The sequence below is a fragment of the Parambassis ranga genome, chromosome 14, assembly GCF_900634625.1.
Source record: "Parambassis ranga chromosome 14, fParRan2.1, whole genome shotgun sequence".
Classification (NCBI taxonomy): Eukaryota; Metazoa; Chordata; class Actinopteri; family Ambassidae; genus Parambassis; species Parambassis ranga.
This window is the reverse complement of record NC_041034.1, coordinates 7,132,628-7,154,182: the sequence shown is the minus strand read 5'-3', so window position 1 is coordinate 7,154,182 and position 21,555 is coordinate 7,132,628. Positions and strand designations below refer to the sequence as shown.

Below are 21,555 nucleotides of genomic sequence, written 5' to 3'. Positions count from 1 at the left end.
CTCAAGGGCCCCAGTGCAGTAGATACAGTATGGTCTAAATTTAATTGTGCATTGGTATTACCAAACATATTATTTAATCAAATACCAACACAGTAATTAACCCAAAGACTGTGGGACACTTAATGGTTCTGCTGGCCTGGTGTGGGCATCTGTGTTTATTTGATACCTACAGATCTCTACAAACGGATATCTGCATGTGAATATACAGAGTCTGCAGGGACAATGCATTGTATACACTGTCATGTGTCCATTTAAGTAGGCTTTTGTTGCAGGTAAACACAAGCCATTCATCAGGTGTAGTTTTTAAAAGCCATTTCAAACCACAAACAGTAAAACAATGACCAGCACACCTAATAGGCAGATAAGGGCCAGGTATTTGTTGCAGTATCAGTTATTTATATATCCACTGGCAACACCAGAAACCTTCCCACAAAACTCTGTTACTAAGTTTATTTCCGTCTTCCCAGTGTAATTAAAAACAAGGTGAAGACATTCACGAGCCAGTCTGTCTTCATTTAGTCTGTGCTTCCAGCTTACCTAGTCTAAAAACGGCTTCATTATTTCTTATTCACACGCTGAGGAGATATGCGATTCACACTCATTACATAAGCTTCAAGTTCTGAAATTCAGCTCTCACGCTTCCTTTCTTCATGTATTGAGTATATCACATCTTTTTTTTCCCCCTGCGGTCTTATATTCTGTTCAAATCATTGTGGCTGGGTGATAGGACTGTCCTGCACTCAACAGTCAAGACACTCATAGCAGGACTTTTTATTTGTCCCATTTGTGCTTCTTAAAAAAGGACAGTCCGAAATAAACACAACGTAGGAAAAAATAGGGGACAGGACGAGAGAGTGTGACACAATGGGAGTGATAAACACATAAAACAAAATGCTTTCCAGAGGCCTCAGTTATGTTTGGGAAACACAGGACAGCTTAATAATGTGTGATTTATCCATATTAAGACCCCCCATTGACAAAATTGAGGTTTATGCCACAAATTACTCAACATTCATAATATCACATGATTTCGTTTGACAGATCTTGCACAAGGTTTAACTTTTCTAATTGAACACTTTTTTGTTTAGTACATATATTTTCTATTTCTATTTCAAATTGCACATTTTCTCGCACTCATCTTGGTCTTTATAACATACAGTACAGTTACAGTATATCTTCAGTATATGAAGTATAGTAGTCAGTATATGTCAGCACAAGGTAATTTAATATCAAATTATGTAATCTGAAATAAAATTGGATGGATAAGCTAAAACAAACACTGAGACCAAGTGGCTCAGACATGAAGCCCTTGTGGAAGTGTTAAAAATTGCAGTTCATCCTGCAGAGTGGTAATAGCACAAATTTATTGAAGGTTCTAACCTTTAAAGCATCATTTATATTTAATAGTGTTACAGAACAAAACCACAGCAGTGATTTCATGCAGGTTAAACATTAAAAACCCTAACAATAAAAGAAACTGCTATTATCAATGCTCAGGTCCACATGATTCCAAATGTCATATGATCAATGCCCACCTATGGATCTATTGACAGTTTCAGTCAGGGTAACACATTGGCTTGGCATTCATCCTCTTTGACTACAAGCATAGTGTAACAATATCCATAGTGAAGAGCTCTGAAAAAATGTTATTTTTTTTAGAAGTTCCTTCCTAGAAAATCAGGCCATTTCGTGCACATTGTCATCTATCTACAAATATTATTCATGAGGGACTGTTCAATCTGTTTTATGGCAAGTCTGAGATTTATCCTCTTATACCACATATTAACCAGACACAGATTATTCCACAGAAACTCCATTCTTATGGCTAATTGCTTTGAAACCCATGGGCTGCTAACTATTAGCTGTACCTAATAAGCTGACGGAGAAGAATAACCCTGGCATGAAACTTTATAACATTTTATTGAGCATTTAGAGCTTGGCCAAGGAACAATTGTTCCACAGAGTAGCATCAACTCTGTACTGCTTTTAGCCTCTGTACTAGGTCTGCTCATCTCAACAGGATTGCAAGATTGTTCAATTAGTATGAGGGTACAAACTCCATTTTATACAAGAACCCATCTGGTTGTAGATTGAGAAATTTTACAGTGATTTCTCAGAGCGGCACTTACTACCCAGGTTGAATAATGTTATGATTGCTTGATTTATGTGTCTCCTTTTTTATATATTTTTGGAATACAACCCGGTACCTTAAGGTGGTACCTACTCTGTGCTTGCCTTGTATTGTGCCTGAGTGTGATTGCCACCCCCTCCCACGGCCCTGCTGGGCTGTGCTCAGCTTAATGTTGTGAGCTTTGTGTGCTTGCTTACACATTTTGTTTTGCCATTGGAGCGGAGCTCATGAGTCTATTTACTCTGTGGCTTATTTCAGGTTTGTTTTGGGTGTAATTATCTTATAAAACGACAGAAACAGAACATTGTTATAGGTAAAGACTAGCAAGAAGCGATACTGTGCCACAAATGACACAATACTAAATGTACCTGTAGTGTGGTATAATATAAATATCATAGTACTAATATAAGAAGTAGTACAATCCACTACAGTGGCAGAAGCAATTATATTATTTAAAACCTGTACTGTCTGAGGGCTGCTTTTCCAGATTTCAACATCCACTCTTCAAAGAGAATTAATTTGTCTTTCTGAATGATATTTAGAAGTCAAGGACATAAACCTTCAAAAAACAGGTTTGACCTGTTTTGGCATTGGCTGAACATCCTTTTCTTTTTCCCCCCTCACTTTTTTCATCCTCTTTTATCCTCTATGCATCTCTCTCCGCCTCATGACCTCCATCTTGCTTTGCAGCCTCTCAACCGAAAAACAGAAACCAACAACGTCACTTATTTACACTCGCTTTGCCTCTCATGCAAATTAGATTGCTTAAATTTTCTGTTGCTGTGGCCTAGTTTACTGCACTGAAACTTACCACTGCAAATCCTGTTAGCGTTCACATATTGAAGAATGGAGCAATGGGCTGTCTTTGATAATATTACTCAACCTTCACTTGCTGTCTTCAATCAATATTGGTGTGCTTCCTGGTCTGTTCAACATAAAGTAATAAACACCTGCACAGAACAGTGAGAGGACTCACTCTCTCTAAATCTACGCTTCTGTGCTGTGCACCACGGGCACTCTTTTAAATGCAGGTGGTGATCGATGGGGAGGAAAACAAGAGCCTTATTTTCTAAAAGCAATCTCTTCTCCAATGGCCTATCACTATTCCCTGTTTTCAGGTGTTAATTACTGGCTTATTAGACTGTCAAAAGAAAGGGCAGAAAGAGAGAAAGAGAGGGAGAGAAACCAAGAGGAGGGGAGGTTACATTAGGACCCAGGAATACACTGGGCACAAAGTGAAAATCCTCTCCCTGTAGGAGTGTACAGGGGAGAAGGGGTAGGGAGTTAACACAGAGCAGACACTAAATGTGAATATTGTTTGTGTATGGGGTGGGTTAGGTAGTGTGTATGGAGCACAGGAAGATTGGAAAGGGTGTAAATTGGTATTTAACTTCACAAAAGGAGGATTCTGGCTGAGTCATAGCATTTTTACTCCCACTCCTGCCCATCACAACTATCACCCAGAAGCAAGAGGGAGAACTCACACAGGGATAGGGGGAGGGGGATTAGAGAAAGCAGTTAGTGTAGACACAGTCACACCATGGCTAATGGATTGTTTCAGTGCTTCTTAACCTTTAAGAAGTGCTGAACCTCTACGATGGAGTGATTGTCATCTGATGAAAGCCTGTGACATATTATTACTGTGATTAAATGACTGTTTTCATTTACAGCCTACAGTTAAGGATGACCTTTTGTGCACCTTTTAAGTTGGCAGCAATGAGGCATTTACTGTTGAAGAAAATAACTTTTCTTTCTCTTTGTTGGTTTTAATAGAGACCTGGATTAAAGAAACATACGTCAGATTTGTCATGTCAGTGATATTATTTAAATATATTTTTTAAAATGCTATTTATATCAGAATACGCTTTATTGGTCCAGTATGTAGCACATACAAGGGATTTGCTTCAGCAGTTGTTGACACTCTGGGACTAGACAGTTAAAGTTACAATACACAATGTATTTTGAGCAACAGGGTGAACTGGGAATACATGGAATTTTGCCACAGGAATCCTATAGTCATAATCGTGACCCTATGCACTTTTAACATCTTTAATCTCCAGTTGTCTCTACTTGTGCTTCTCATCAGGGCAATGCATGCAAGTGGAATAATTTTGCGCAATACCCTGTGGCTCTGTGCAGGTGTTTTATTTGATGGTGGATTCCATGTCTCAGAAACAATAAACAACCTGTTGGTATTTTGGTTTTATTGCTTTTTGTCATCTTCCATCTTTTCTTGATTAAACCAGGCAGGCAGTGACAGGTATTCTCATCTGTCTGGCATGTTTGTTTTTGTATCTTAGAAGAATCTGATCGCATTCCCCTTTTAATTTGGCAGAATTTTTTCCTGTTAAACCTGTATGTGGTAGAACCATTACCACACTACAAATTGGGAGATTTCACACACATCTTGGCGCCAAGATTCTTGTCCTGTTTGTGTTTCTTACAGCTTTTCTGTTTGTTAGTGCAACACAACCAAATATAGCCATGATAACATCTGATTACTGATACAAAGCTAATGTTTGTGACAATGATTTTTAACACACATAGACGCACACACTATATATAGTATGTATAACGTATATATTGTGTATACTGTGAGCCATTTCCTTTGAACTACAATGCCTCCAGATTGGCCCATCAAAGAATCATCTGGACACTGCGGAGCGTCGTAATCGGAAGAAGGCCACTGATGTGTCCCTGGGCTTTCTCCACTCAAACTGAATCACACAGGCGGCCGCACACAGACAACAGGGCTGCACGGCATGGCTTTTGGAAGGTCACTATAAAAATAGCTTCCAATACATAAAAAACGGCTCATATCCAGTGGAAAGCACACACTGAAACGTGCATGTGGGCAAATGGACATTAAAAAACATGCAATAATTCATGGGCACAGGCACATATGTCCAAAGCACTTTCCACACATCCACTGATATGTAGTGCCGGCTAATACAGAGTACGTTTGTGTTCAGCTAAATGAACAGCAAATTAACCACCTCATGTCTGTGCTCAAACCATCATGATTCACTCCAGAGGAAAGTGAGGCTTATTGCACAGAAAAATGCAAAGGACAGCAAATAGCAATAATTCTGGTTATACTTGAAAGATAAATGATGCTTTTTTATGCTCATTTATCCCACTAATGTGGAGGATGGGAGGGTGGTTAATGGCTATAGGCAGAGCTATGTGATAGCATTTGGAAGTGGATCTAAGTGCACTACATTGGCAACATTACTCAGTCAAATTGCAAAAAAAAAAATAATTATAATCACTCTTGCTTACCCATGTTCTAACACTTGCATTTATTTGTTATGTATTTGATGCAGTTGCCTCACTCCTGTTGGATGCAAATTGGTCATCATTGATGTGTCATGACTATAAAGAAATAACACATTTATTTTTATCAGGCCCTGAGAATGTGTCAAGTGCATATAACACTTGACTTCACACTGCGTCTCAAACACTAACCTTAGTGCTGAGTCAAAGATAACAAAGCTAGCAGATTTTACATTTTCTTAAGATTTGCTTACAAAAACCTACCAATAATACAGAGCTTCAAACACCCATATAGTCTTCAAATTACCTTACAATGCTATTAACTTGAAATTTGTAAATGATTTTAAAATGCCAACTATCCCTTTACAAGCCTTCATTCCTATGCTATCCTTATGCTGCAAAACAGATATGGCTACTTCACTTGGTTTTTATTCACTGTCTTGCCCTTTTGCAATATTTAACACATCTGCTACAAGCTTCGCTGCCATTTTATTGGCAGAGAAGCACATGACCACAGGATGTAGCGTAGCTACGATGGTTGCTTCCTTTGCCTTGGAACCTTATTCCCTCCTGGCTGGTTCCTTTTACCATGACTCTCTTACTGTCAGACATTCACATCCTCTGTATCTCTTTTTTCTCTCTAGTCTCTTCGCTGGTGTCCTTTCATGTGTCCTTGCTTGTCATGAGCAGACTGTTTTTTTCCTTGTGTGTGTATATGCAAATGTATGTGTGTGTCTGTTTGTAAATGCAGGTATGGGCTTCCAGGCAGTGCAGGCTGCCCTGATGTGAAGTGACATGTTGAGAGACCAAGCCTTTGGACACTGGCTGAGGGAGGGAAGATAAACTAAACAAAAACAGACATAGCCTTTATAAAAAGCTACAACACAACTGCATCAGAGCAGCAGATGGCATGTCCCCTCTTGCACTCAATCATCTGTTCACAACTGATTATCATGATTTTTTCATTTAAAATAAGGCAGTCTGAGAGTACAAGCACATATACATGGGTGTGATAGAGGAGTACTGTGGCAACTTGAGCCTGGGAGAGACTGGCTTGTCTCACAAAATGAGAGGCAGTCTCTTCCTCTGGCTATTTGCTACGGTCATCCTTGTCTGGATCAGGTCAGTTCACCTGCCTGCCTGTCTGCTTAGCTTAATATTATGAGTCCCTCTGTTGCCTCATCTGACCTCTTTCAATTCAGTTTACCCGATTCAGCATAGCGCTTGAGGTGAAATTAAAAAAAAATGTGTTTTTTCAAAGAATAACTGTAACTAACCACAGCCTACCAGGCAGGGCAAGGACATATAACCTGTTAGCTCACAGGAAGCCACCTGAAGGACAGTCACCTTGCTCGCTGCACCTTGGCAAGGTTCACTTCCCTCAGCCCACATTAAAAAATGCAAGTGTCTAGACAACAATAACAAAAACAAGTGTGTAACATTTTTGTGTGTAACAAACATTACTTGTAAATCAAGTAATGTTTATAAAAACAAAAGTAGAAAAAAAACATATGGTACAATTCATGCTAATGTGCAGTAAATACATCTCGGTGTAAAAATATGTTAAGTATGGATCCTACTGGTGCTATTGATCATTCATTTAGACCTGTATGTTTCATATTAAGTTTATTCCAAGAAACACTAAAATCTTTAGTGAAATCAACTGTTATCAGGAGAGTTATATTGTCACTAAGAGACACGAGGCACTCATTTTAGCAATGATTATTGTGCTTGTCATATTTAAAATGCATAAAAGATGATGACAATGAAACAAATAATGGATAATGGAGCTACATTTTTAGGAGCAGTATCCACCGCATGGAAAGTTGATGACTGGGTAATTATAATGCCCTAACTGACTGCTTTTTGAAACAGATGTTGTGTTCACGAATCTTGAAGCAGGTCAGATACCCAAACTGACTGCAAAATGAGACAAGAGGTCTCTCAGCCACAGTCAAGGTTCTCTGCTCTGACAAGAGAGCAGATGGTGGTTTGTGGAAATAACAAACCAGATCAAAGAGAGAGAGAGAGCCAGAGAACTCTGCAAATTCTCCACCATAGCTCATCCTCTTACACAGATTGCCTTTTCATGTAGTCACTTGGAAAACATAAAAAAATTACAAGCAGTTTTTTACTTTTTTAATCAACTTGCAGCACTGCAGTTTGATCGACTCACATGCTCTACACCATACAGAATACTCTCTCTGTGTCTTTGTGTGTGTATATCGTGTGCGTGTGTATGTGCATCACTCTGCAGTGATACTGCAGACGCAAATTACAGAACGGCTTGGTGAATTCTCATACACCCATGGCTACCTTGTGTAGGAGTGCATACAAGCCTGTTTCTGTGTATTTCGCAGGGAATGTGATTCTGTTTATCTGTGATGTGTTTGTAACATTCAAACAGCACGAGTTGAAATAGGTTAATATATTTATGGTATGTAACTGAAGGACGGTGTTCCACCTCCACCATCTGGCATTAAAACATTCTAAATTTAGCTCTGCATTCATACACATCCTCACAGTATACAGCGCACCTGCAGCCTCATACACATGAGAACAAATCTGCAATATATATAGTTTTAAAGGCCCTAAAAATGCTTTCCTGCTTTTCACATCTAGTGTAGGCTTTATATTGAAATGGAAGTAGTGTGCTAAAACAGAAGACACTTCCAGCTTTTTAAAGGTTAAATAAGTGGCAGAAGTGCTAAATTTAACAATAGGGCAAATACATAACAGACACATTCATTTTTAGTCCCTCTGGGTAATACAGAGCATAAAAATCCCTCTGGCATGCGTGTCAGTGATTCACGTGACTGAGAAGTGTAAAGAATGCATACATTCCCATGCAGGTCATTACATACATATTATGAATATAGCTCTTAAGCGAATAAGCTTTTGCTCTTTCCCTAAAAGATCAGTGTTGTCCAGAAGAAATAGTGTCCCTTTAGCAAACATTCATTCTATTGTGTCATTTTTGAATGGATTCCAGCCATTCTTTCCTCAGTGTTATTCTATAAGCACTGCATTCTTAACATTTATGCAGCCTTGTTAGTTGTAAAATGCAAATGAGGGCAGTTAACTCTGGTGAAATGCATACTCATAGCCAAGAAGTGGAAAGAAATGTGGTATGTTTATTGTTATTTATTATCACTATATATAACTTGCAATAGTATTATACATCATGCTCAAAGCTCCAAGAATATTATAGTGTATGATTATTGTATGCAGGCAAGACTGTCAAAATGCAGAGGCCTGAAAGACTCGAGCAAGCAATATTCGTTGGCATGAATGGGATGCCATCCTGGAACTCTGTTATCCACTTCCTACAGTACGTCAATAGCTCCTTAAAATGTCCCATCCCTCTCTGCCAGCAAAATACTGATATTGAAAATCTGTCTGTCTGTCCTGGAGGGGAAGTGAACCCTTATGGATTTTACTTGAGGCGGTGGAAGTAAAAAAAAAACAAAAAAACATTATGGATCATATCTCAAGTTTGTGTTGTAACCTGCAGCAGCAGATACAGATCAGAACTGTCTAGAGGTAAGTAGTGATTAGTTATTGATTAAACGTGGAAGAGGTGTGGCAGTTTTGAGAGAATCAGAGAGAGCAATATATTGTGATATTGTGTAGATAAGCAAGGTTAAGCTTGATAATACCAATGTCACATTCAGGGTGTCCCTGTCAAAGAACTGATTCCACTCATGAAGACAAAAAAACGTTTTCCTACCTGAGACAGTCCTGACAACCTCTGAAGTGTTCCTCAGGCCCACAAAGGAGAACTGGTAGAGCCTCCAGGAGCGAATATCCCCAACTTCCACTGAGCTCCTCTTCCATTTGTACACAATCTCCTCCTTGGGGTAGCCATCTGAGGAACACAGAGCAGTCAGAATGACACATAGCTTAGCTGAAACTCTGAGAAGACAGCAGAGAAGCTTAGTGCAAACATGGCATGTTTTTCAAAAGACTAAAACATTCATCCCTTTTAGGAAGCATCTTAAGACTTTACTGCTTATATATGCTCTGTGTTACAAAAACACAAAGCAGTGCAACACTGTTCGATATAGAAGAAAAACACAGAGCACAGTCTGTTTTATTTTGGAGTAATCCATACCCAAAGTCAGCTAGCTTGCAAATAAACTGTAAGGAAAAAACCATTATATAACAGACTCCTGCGCAACATGTTGACAAAATATCCCATCCATCTGTGAGGACAAAACTTCTTTTCTCTCAGAAGCACTCGGTTTATTTAGAAGAAGAAATGTTTGAGGAGTGGCTGCAAACGAGTGGGATTTCAGTCATTTTATTATGTCTGGTGCTTGCTCAATGGTTGTGAGGATCAGTAACAATAATCTTACATGTGTGAGTCACTCAGGTGCATTATCATAATCCAATCATGTTTGTGAATATTAGATTTCTGTCAAGTTAAAAAAAAATCTTTTAAACTAAAAGGAAGAACATTTGCTGGTGTTAAAGTAATGATCTTCAGCAAATCCCCTTCAGTATTCAGTCTAGTGCAATCTTCAGTCTAGTGATGAAGGAGTGGCTTGAATAATGCACACGAACTCTCCTCAGTGCAAACTTTAAATGATTTTATGACTAAAGTGCTCTCAGACATTCGGTAATCTTGGATCTTAAAGCAGCAGGGGATGAAAGGTGCTGCCCATTTGACACAATATAGTCCGTACGGCAGGCAGACAGTCTGCTCTTCCACTGGTAATGCATCCATAACACATTATTGATTCAGTATCCTTTTGGGAAGCAAGAACAACAACAATACCCCAGGAGCTCAATGTCATAAACTGGAACTAGTTGTGTTGTTGTCAAAAAGAAAGGCTGCTGTAATTAAAATACTACAATGCAAATATAAACAGTCTGATAATTCTTCAGCCAAATAGTGCGGTCTGATTACAGAGAAAACCACTGCGCTGAAAAAAAATGCACCACGCTTTGTTGCTTAGTGGCACGTGTTGAGAAAAATATGCCTCGTGATAACTTGCCACACACTGCTCCGCCTGCTACTTCTGAGATTGAGAGCATGTACTGTACATCAAGCGATTTTCAAACTTCTAAAAAACATCCATGGCTTTCATCAAATTTAAATGAATGCTTCTGTTCCATTTTTAGGCCTGCTACCCCCTCAGTTTCTCTTTCTTGTGCTCTGGAGCTATTTAGGAAGCATTCTCTCAGGAGAATATCCCATGGTGCATCTCTCTGTAGATCCATAGCGGCCTCATTAGCATAGCTTACCCCCTCCATCCACTCTTCACTTGGAGGGACTGACTCATTTGGATTTGTGTCACTATTTTGTCATGTATTGACGAAATGCAGAAAAAAAATCAATCAGTAGAGCCTTTGGTTGAGTTGGTAATGAGAGATCTATTATTAAAACCCTTTGCTGAATGCCAGCGCATACAGTACATGAATGGCTGATCAGTTTCCTTTACATTATATGACAGTCATACAAATACTTGAAAATCTAGGATACCAATCTCTGAGAACTGAATCTGCATTTTTGCAAGAGAGCAAGTGCTGTCTTTTTAGGCTTTTCACTATACCAGTGCTAGGCTTCCTTTGTGTTATGATACAGCATATTGTACCTATTTTTATATGTACATAAATACACATATGAGTCATCTTTTTTGGGGTGATCAGACCGCTCTGAAAGAAGTCCAAAAACTGTTTGCAGCTTGAGTTCCCTGATTTGGCCTGCTGTATAATTACTCCATGAAGGGTATCTTTATGTTGCCTGTTTATGGCCATGGCACATTAATGTGTGTGCGTGTGTGTGTGTGTAAGAGAGAGAGATGAAACAGAAGAAGACAGGAACGAGTAAAACAGTAGGGTATCAGCATATGGCCAAACTTACAGCTTGAAAACTCCAGGGGACATGAGTGTTCATCCATTGGGAAGTTGTTCAGTTTAAGCTGGCACTCGGCATCGATGGTCAACCTGCAGAGACACAAAGTTTTCATCCAATAACACAAAAACAAAATTAATTGTGTGTAGTGTACCAAAACAATCTGTCACAAAACAATTGCATGTTTTTTAAAAAAAAAAATAACTTTATCATTAATGACACCAGGATTTATTAATTAAAATTCCACAAAACTAAATTGATGTTTTTCATCGTCTCTTTTTTTTCACACTTGAGGGAGTTCGAAGGCAAAGTCATTAAACTTCCTCTTAATGAGAGAATGACCTTAAATGACTTTAACCATCCATGCACTCACTATTGTCATGTATCATTGTGCTCTGAATCACAGCGGCCATCCTAATTAACCAGTGGTTAAGTTCTGAGTTCCTTAACAAATTAATGAAGTGGAGGGGTAGTGTTCTGCGTAGCAGAACATCCATCACGGCTTGATTGAGTCCAGAAGACGTCACTTTCTCTCTTATTATCGCTGATGATATATTGAGGTGTCAGCGTAGAATGTCTGCCGTATTTATGATGGCATGCAAACATGATAATAAGCACAATTAATGTTTCCCTTCAGTCTGTTCAACTGTGTTCTTTCCAGGAGTTTTACAGTACTTTGTCATTTTTTTAAAAGTCAGAACATATAAATATTTAAGTTAGTGACAGTAAACTATAGAAATAACCTTTTAAAACCCATGCATCATAGATTAGGCTAACTAGTTCCAGCTTCCTAGGTCATTACTAAGTATGTTAATATTTAAAAATATAATAATAATTGTCTTTTAATTTACTATCATTAAAATGAGGTGCATTACAAAAATGGTATTTGAGCCATGACCCACTGTTGGTGAATCATGTTCTATTACCCACCCACTTTGCGCCTAAATATGGCACAAAGTGCTGCACACTCTTTGTGTATCTAAAGTATGTAACTTTATTTTTCTCTGTTGGCATTAGTAAAAAAGATGCATGACTATTACACTACTATTACTCTTACACTACTTCTGGATGAGTGGCTGTAGTGCCGACTGGCTTTACCACTTTTCATTATATTTTGTTATTATATATTATGTTAAATTAGAAGTACTTTAAGGCAGGATGCAATGAGGAAGAGACAATAATAATAACATTATACATGTGAGATGATCTGATATTGATATGTAACCTGGTTATACCTGAGAGTGTAGAGTATTCGTCCATCGTTCCAGATCCTTAGCATGCGATTGGGTGTTGTGATCCAGTGGGCGTCGGCCTTCTTGGAGTTACGAAAGAAAGTGTCAGGTATCCAGATCTTCCCAACCATGTTGCTGTTGAGGCGCAGCACCTTCATCGTGCTATTGAATTTTAACCTTCTGTCGTACCAAGTCTGAGCAAAAAAGATGTCGATGGTGTATTCCTGATGAAGAAGGGAACAAAAAAAACAGTTTTACCTGAATTATTGTGTTTAACTTCAGTACAAAAGTTGATTGTGTTTTGTGCAACACACAGATAAAAGTCACAGTATTGTTTACATCCAGTGCTGTCAACAATGTGCTGCTTCTCACTGTGTGTTCTGTCTGAACGGGAACCTTTCTATGCCAGGGTTAGGATTTATGCCTGAACACTTCTCAAGTACTTTCCCCTCAGACGCGACAATGTCTTTTCAGGCCAAGAGGTTCTTTTGTCCTGACTGAAGTACAGTGTTGAAATCCACCATCTTGACGCCCTCAAGCTGAAAATTAAATGTTCGACGGGGCACTTAATAACTCCTATTGTTTGACTGAAGTTTTATCCAGCCTCATAATGTGGTTCCTCTGCAGCACTTTGTCCTGAGCTTTGATAAAGACCTTCTTATACAGTCCTTATATGATTGAACATACAGAATATGAGGGAGGACAACAGATAGTATTGGCACAGGCAGATTTGAAGAGCAAAGGGGAGAAAGACAGGGAGCTATCAGTCTTTGTTATATAGTTTGTTATTTGGATTGGTTGTGCCCTGAGGTTCAAAGTGAAGTATAGCAGGAGAGAAAAAAAAATCTGGGGATTTGTGTGCAAGAGGGCATAGAGGCATTAACTTCCTGACAAAGCTTAGCCCAACAATAAAGTCTAAATCCATGCCAAAGAGTTCTAAATGAGATTTGAAAAACATTTTCACCAGGCAACATTCCCAGCATCCTTTAGTCACGAGGGGCTGACAGACAGTTTCAGATTGAATGATAAGAGAAAGGCTGAATGCCTTAAGATGTTCATCCTGGCCCTACTGAGCAAGATAAACCGCTCTACTGAGGCTAACGAAGAGCTGTTCAGCTACTGTGGCTACAAAGCATCTATGTGTGAATCTTTTCTTTCATCCAACCCATCCCACTTTCTCTCACAAGCGTACAAGTTGTATCTTTGCCATATTTCAAAGATTCCTAACGCATAATTAAGAAATCCAAATTGTCTTCATGCTTTCATGCACACCCGCGCACCATCAGTCTATTCTCTGCTCCCGAGGAAGAAAAAAAAAAAAAAAAAAAAAAAAAACCTCACCACATTTGTCATGTCATAGTGTGAAGGCACTGGCCCGACCACACATATTACATATGAATGTGCAGCAATCAGTCAACCTTTTATGTCAGCTGAGTTCCCTCGTCACACACACAGCCATGCGTGAACATAGACTCTCTAATGCGAGCGCAAACACACATTTTCTAACTGATCCCATCAGCGCTCCTCCTCCAGCATCACCGCAACTGCAGTTATTGAAAGTGAGTGTGTTGTAGCTGAGACTAAGTGAAATGGAACGCCATCACTATGTAAAGCAGGCTGCTCTGCAGAATTACAACAGTGGAGCAAATGCAAGGACACACAAAAACAATGCTAATGTGAAATTTGCAAGAGGCTCTCTCTCTGCACTGTAATATATTCCACTTTTACTTGTGGTAATCAGAAGGCAACATGGAATCTGGTCTTTTTATCTGAAGCAGATAAAATTCTAGAAGTTTGACTTTTTTGAAGCTGATACAAATAACAGTGACTCAAATATATCATTTAAAACAACGTGCAATGATGTAAGCAATGTTTGATAGACCCAATGTGGTTCAATAAGGTTATAATAATAAGTGTACGAAACACAATATACAAACAGTAGTATATTGCATTAGTAATTATACATATATTGACAAAAGTGTTTGCTCTTGAAAGACAGCTGAGGTTAGGAGGATAAAAAGTTACAAGAAAAAAGAAAGCAGATTGTGTTTGGAAATAAATTTAGCACATGCAGATTATCAAAAGCCTAACAAACATCTTGTTTTCAAACCAGAAGAAAAATCACAAATATGAGCAAACCACAAAAAGCTTGAACAGGTCACACCTCAGATTGTCACTGACGCAGTTCCTGGCAAGTACGACACGAGAACACCTTAGGATTTGCCAGAGCTTGCAGCCAATTGCAAATATGCTGTTTTGAGATCTGCCCTGTGTGTTAACACTGCATGGTTACCTGTTAATTAGTACTCCTTATTCAAAGATATGAGGTGTTTAATTGCTGTCAGATGCATTACATTTGTTCTTAAGTATCAGACTGATCGTAGGGGGTGGGGCAGTTTGATGAAAATGTGAAACAAGCAGTGTTGTATCAGCTGTGCTGAAGTGCTCCTGAGCAACCTGAGCTACTCTCTGGGATAATCTGTAACCAGGCTAACTTTAGTTCTATTATTAAATATAATAGATCATGTGTCAGTATTACTTACCATATTGATGGCATTTACTGGGCCAATACTGTTGATAAACATGTCTGTGTGGATCACTGTAGGCTTCACTGCAAAGAAACACACACATAAAGACATTTTAAACAAGGAATGATCTTTCATACAACTTTCTGACAGGTGTGATTATTATTTGTTTATAGGGAAAATATTGCTTTACAGTTAGCTTGTAGTAAATAATCAATACACGCTGGTAAACAGGTTCCTGGTCTTTCATTAAGCGTTACTAACGATTTATAAATAGCAAAGACAAACTTCAACAGTCCCACCAGGTGTTAGATAAATCATATTATGCCAATGAGACAGGTTTTACTAGGGAAGTGCTAATGAAACAGTAACCCAAGCTTGCATTCTTGCTTGTCTGAAGAGACTACACCAGAGCCTTCAGGGCCAACTTCCTTGTCAAACAGGCTTCCTGCCAATACCAGATAACTACACTTTCAGTCTGTATTGACAACCACTTCCAGCAGACATTTATTACCTTTGTGCTGTCGGCAACATCCCATCTATCCCTTTGTACTTCTTCCATTGTTAAACCCTATGAGCGCCTTTCAATATATTTTGTTCGCTAAACAAATATGCCTCAAAACATTCTCTGTTTGTATAAGAAGCAGACACAGTTGCATTAAAATGCCTTCAAGTATGCAAATGATTTATATCTGCTTGTGCACCTGTATGTGCACCGTCTCTCCACCGCTGTGCGTTAACACTTTTTGATGTCTTCTTCTGATGGGAGAGACAAGTCGGCTGAGGACAGTGTAGACAGTGGACAGTGTAGACCACTGGACAGTGTGGTGTCATGTGGACATCTATAGCCTGCCTGAGCCTCAGAGTTGGCCTGTGTCAGCCTGTGTATCATGACATCTATGGATGACTGGGTCTGACAGGACAGTTAGGTGAGGGCTCATCCAGCCTCAAGGCTTGATACAGGAGCTATATCGACGACTATAGGAGGGACCGAGTGCAGGTTTGCATCAGTTTCTCTGTGTCACTCACAGGCAAATATGGATATCATGATATGCATGATGATATGATATGTATACCCACACAAGCAATGCTCTGGGTCTCATACATTTAAAAAAATATATATAATAATTAGTTTTGTGTAAAATGACAAATTTATAACCCTGGAATAGATCATTAAGTTGTTGTGTGTGGGCTTGGCAAAGACAAAAAAATGTAATATTAAAATACAAAAGCAAATTTAATTTTCTTATTTAATACAGCCAGCTGGAAACTGCATATCTTTCATAAATACAAAAAGAGGTGCCAAGAAAATATTATTCCAAGATGCCAGTGAACATAAAGTGACTCCGCTAAAATTTCAAACTTGCTCCATTATGCCAATACACCCACGACAGGCATCATGGTAGAAGGCTGATCGAATTAGACTCTGACCATCATCGTGCATTACTTATCATTTACACCTGAATTCATTAAACCATATTTCCTATGGGGATGTATGCAGAATGAATACATTTTTCTCTGTCCATTTTCCTTCAGTTCGCACATGTGCAGTAGACTCCGGGGCCATAAAAATTGAAATGAGCATCACAATGGACTTCAAAGGGAAGCTATGGCACAATCAGCGATTAATCTAAATCCACAATCCACTGCTCTGAGGAGTGGAGGAGAAACTTCACTTTCACTTGGTATGCTTGCTTGGTTGCTGGCTCAGATGTCAGTATAGCCAGCTAATTATAACCCCTGTGTAGATGTGTAACTTGGTAGCAGCTGGAAGACCAACACTGAGACACGGAGAGAGGGAGAGGGTGAGAGCGAAAGAGAGATCATAGCACATTTGAAGATGATGGTTCAGGCGGTGGCAGTCAGCCGCCCAGTTATGCAGCCGCTCTCTCGGTTGAAGCTGCACCTCAAAGCACATCTGAGCTACTCTTCAATTTATTGCACAGACCCACTTATTAAGTCTCAAGAATAAAAATGATGCCTTTCATGGGATGTTTCGCTATTTGCAGCAGTGTATAGATTGTACAGAGTTTACTATAGGCATCAATGTTACTCAGTACTTTCATCTTGTGGCATAATTTCAGTCAGTTTATTAGTTGTGCTTCAAAACTTTTGGATTAGGCCAAATTGTGGCGGCAGCACTGTACGACCCAGAAAAGAGGGCAGTGAATGGTTGAGTCTTAGGATGATTGTATGAGCTCCCATCTCAATGGGATGTGAGAAGAAGTGGTTGATGAGGTAGTACATCTTGTCCCTCTATAGGTTTTCATTATAATTCCTTGCAGAAAGTACATGAGCCTCTATGGAGATGTACACTACTGTTCAAAAGTTTGGGGTCACCAGGCCAGTTCCATAGCTTTTCTGATCAGTATAACAGTTCAGCTGTGCTAACATAATTTCACAGGAGTTTTCTAATCATCAATTAGCCTTTTTAACACGATTAGCTAACACAATGTATCATTAGAACATAGAAATGATGGTTGCTGGAAAAGTGCCTCTGTATACCTTTGTATATATTCCATTAAAAATCTGCCTTTTCTAACTAGAATAGCAATTTACCACATTAACAATGTCTAGACTGTATGTCTGATTACTTTTATGTTATTTTCATTGAAAAATGAAATTTTTTAAAAATAAAGACATTTCCAAGTGACCCCAAACTTTTGAACGGTAGTGTATATATTGCTATTCACAACATTTCTTTTCAGTTAGATAAGGCTTCTTTATGTCAAACAAATATAGCATATTTCCAAAAGTTGGAAAAAAACACAATAACATTCCTTGAACTAGCAGTTTAAACACAAATCACAATATACATTTTAGCAATCTATTGCCAGCATATATAATCATTGTTTGACAGCATGTGACAGATTCTGACCTAAGCCAGTCGATGAAGCATTCAAGGGTACTTGAACATCCCCTTATTGTGGCCCCTGCAGATGGACATGATACGCTCAAGTAGACAACAGAGTCCTGCCCAGCTGTCTGTCAAAGTGAGGGGAGTAAGCTACCTGTCTGCAGGGTTACAGAACCGTGACAGACAGTTTCCCTGACCATAACACATTCATGTACATAAACAGAGGCCTGCTCACTTTATAATAAGCCTGGCGGCCTGTCAGACCCTTTTGCTTACCATGATGTCACATTGAACTGTATGCTGTTTATTTTGAATCCTCTCTCTTTATTTGTGAATCATGACTAAACAGATCATCTGTGAAAAATAAGAGCCCACCTCCAATATCAGGCCTCAGCTTGTTGTCGTATCCATCTAGTAGGCTGTTTAGGATGTGTGTGACGTCACTCTCATACACTTTGGGAGTTAGCACCCACGTCTTGTTAGACACCTCATCATCATCATCAGTCTGGAGGGAACTGCAGGGAGCAGAGAGAGAAAAAATGCATGCAATCAATAGCTTCTTTTTCAAAGCAGAGTGAGCTGTTTGGTTGCCAGTGTGTTATGTGGTTTTTAAAAAGAAATATCAGAAGAGATGGCAAGGGAAAAAGTCTTTAAGCTTTCAAACCAAGGTCACTTAAATCTTCCCTTTGTCTTTTGTGTCTGCTTTTTCCCTTGAAGCAATGTTGTTGCATCACTAAACATTGTTAATATGAGTTACAAAACTGAAGCCAACCGAGGTAAATATTCCGTGAAAATTCTGTGCAATGTTGCAAGTGTCAAAAAAGAGCATCTCTTCAGTCATGCTGTTTTGGTTTGATCCAAAATTGATTTTCTTCTGAGGTATTTTGAACCTAATCCACATTAGGGATATTTTGGGGCACAATGTTTTGACGGAGAACACACCGTATTTCAATTATGCATCTTGATGACATCAGATAAGATGGAGAACAAACAACACTGTTCTGTTTGATGTTTGATGTGAAGGGATGCAGAGCTGAACTTATTTGCTTCAGATCTTGGCATCCCCTGCAAGGAGATGGTTCTCAGTCATGCTGGTGCTACTTGCACGCAAAGCACACAATCTGCCCCAGACTGAAACATGACTTAGTACACATATATGCACACTATGTTAGTCTATGATATGTAAGGACTATGTTATCTTCTAAGCAGATATAATTATCTAGCCTCTCCACACTGCTGTCATATGACTTTAATCATTCATTTTGTCTTTCTTTGTCTTGTATACACTCATCAAAAGGTGATGCTAAAGTTTTGGGGTAATGTGGTTAGATAATTACCAGAGATAAGACAGCTGTAAATTAATTGTAACATTAAACTGCCACCTGGACAGATTCATAACAAGTGGGCATGAATTCATCCATCCATCAAGACTAAAATCATCAAAACAAAGTACTAAAGTGAAGCAAGATTTTGTTTCTTTCCTGAATAACACAGAAGCAATGGTATTCATTATTGGAGAGGTAATGTGATTAAAAACAGTTGTAGAATAAAACAATAGGGTTTTAGGGGCACTGTGTTTCTCTGAGGTGGCAGAAGATGCGTTTGCTTTCTCACCTCTTAACTAGAAGGCATAATGATGTCTCAAGAGCCCCCGACCACAAATATCACAACAATGCTTTTTTTTCCTCACAGAGATCTGTGATATTGTTATGTGTCTAAAAATGCTGCTTAGTCATTGTTATAACAGATCTTTTTTTCAGGTTTGGGACCTGAGTAGCAGATAAAAGACTTGATATCCACTATTAGGGCCAATTAATCTGCTGACAACATGCCGTATTGTCGAAAGACGGAGCGCTACACAGTGCTGTCTGTAATACAAAATCAGGTTTGTACTGCCGGTGGGCAGGGCGTGTGCTGGGGTGTTTGACAGACGCAGAATGTAACGTATGCGTGCTTGTGGAAGAGACTGTGGGCCAGATTTACATAAATAAAAAAACAAGGTGTAAATTTGTGCTGCATCTTTTCATTGAGCTAGCAGAATCTGCATGTAATTAGTGTGTGATTTAGTAAGGCAGCAGTTCATTATGCAATCAGTGTCTAGGACTGCCCTGCAGACATGCTTGGTGCATGAAGGGGAGAGTTTCACCAGTGCAGTTTAATGATGCTTTTCCACAGGTTGAAGAAAAAAATCTACAAATAAGGACTTGAAAACGATATATATCGACAATAAATGTCCAAAAGAAAACAATAAATCTCAACTGTTGCAAGTTGAAGCTCTTAAGATGGATATTTATGTCAGTTCTGGGAATATATGGTGTTTTAGTCACCCTCACAATGACAAACTCAAACTTGAGGTTGACTGCTAAAATTGTTATATCCCCAAAACATTCAGATATTATGTAATCTGATGTTATGACAGCTCTAAAGTTAGGCTCACTCCCTGCTGCATTTTAGTGGTAGATATTAACAAAAAAGGTAGTTTTCTGACATTATGCTCCTGTTTTTAAGCAAAAGCACAAACCTTTGTTAAAAAAAAACATGCATGCAAATTAACAAGATGACTTTAATTATGTGGATGTTTTGCCTTAGATGAAAATTTGGCTGTATGTAGGTACTCAGTCATGAGAAGTAACACAGACCCCAAAGAGTAAAGTAAAAGGTAAGAAGGTGAAAAGGTGGCTACAATGAGAGAGAGTGAACATTTCTGTTGTGTTCAGTTGTGTTGTGTTCAGTTCCGGACAACTTGTACATTTCTCGAAACCACTGAATCAAAACAAAGGAGCTATTTAACAGTAAAGAGGATCAACCTTGGAATAGCAGCAAAGAAAGACTTCTGAATGAAATAGTAAAGAATCAGATATGGTCAGAAAAAAAAACACTGTTACCATGGCAAATAACAAGGATAGAAGCCCTGATAGCTTTCTCGTGTTCTCTAGCTGGGTGTGACAAATAATGTTGTGACCAGCAGTCTTTCTTAAGACTGCATTAAGTGCGATCCATCCTCTCCCCACCTTAACTCTAATACAAGTGCAAAAAACATTAAATCTTAATTTTCATGTGAACTCTTTCAGATATACTTCACTGGCCATTATAGGCAGACATACAGATAGATAGATAGATAAAAGACTGAAATCTGCATTTTTTTTCAGGTTGCTGCAGTTTTATCATCTGTATTCATCTTGCAGAGAATCTCTGTGTATATGGAAATGTTCCAAAGATGAACAGATCAAAGGAAAAACCATGTGTTCTCCACTGCAGGCAGATCTAAGGGTTTGCCTACTAATTCAGCACCTGAAGGTCCATGGAGAGGCAAGTGTGCAAGTGTGTGCACGTGTGCTCTGCATTTGCGTGTTTGTGTTTATAGACAAGTCCATGTGATAATTATAATCAGAGTAGTGGAGTCAGATCTCAATTAGAATCTCATTTTGCGCGGCATGTAGAAGTGCCCTGGCTGCTGCAGATTCACATATTCAGAAGAAGGTCTAATGGCAGCTAATAAGCTATGGAAACATTAGTCATGAGTCCACTGTATTGAGTTTCTTTGAGCAGTCCTTTCGTAGTCTCTGCATTTCCTAAAGGGACACATGACCTCTCCTCCTTTGTTTTTCTTTTTTTTCCTACTTAACAAAACATAATTGTATGAAGGAAAGCGATTAATCAGTCACTTAGACATA

At 38.8% G+C, this 21,555-nt stretch overlaps 1 protein-coding gene across 3 annotated transcripts in view; it reads right to left on the bottom strand.

The window, feature by feature from the left end:
• gabrg2 (gamma-aminobutyric acid type A receptor subunit gamma2) overlaps positions 1 to 21,555 on the bottom strand; it is a 38,531-nt gene that overhangs the window by 13,481 nt on the left and 3,495 nt on the right. For all 3 annotated transcript variants that reach the window (XM_028421878.1, XM_028421879.1, XM_028421880.1), the window contains exons 2-6: positions 18,257 to 18,396; positions 15,043 to 15,110; positions 12,503 to 12,723; positions 11,277 to 11,359; positions 9,138 to 9,275 (exon numbers count right to left, since the gene is read on the bottom strand). In XM_028421878.1, coding sequence (XP_028277679.1) covers positions 9,138 to 9,275; positions 11,277 to 11,359; positions 12,503 to 12,723; positions 15,043 to 15,110; positions 18,257 to 18,396 — 650 coding nt within the window. The remainder of the gene's footprint in view (positions 1 to 9,137; positions 9,276 to 11,276; positions 11,360 to 12,502; positions 12,724 to 15,042; positions 15,111 to 18,256; positions 18,397 to 21,555) is intronic.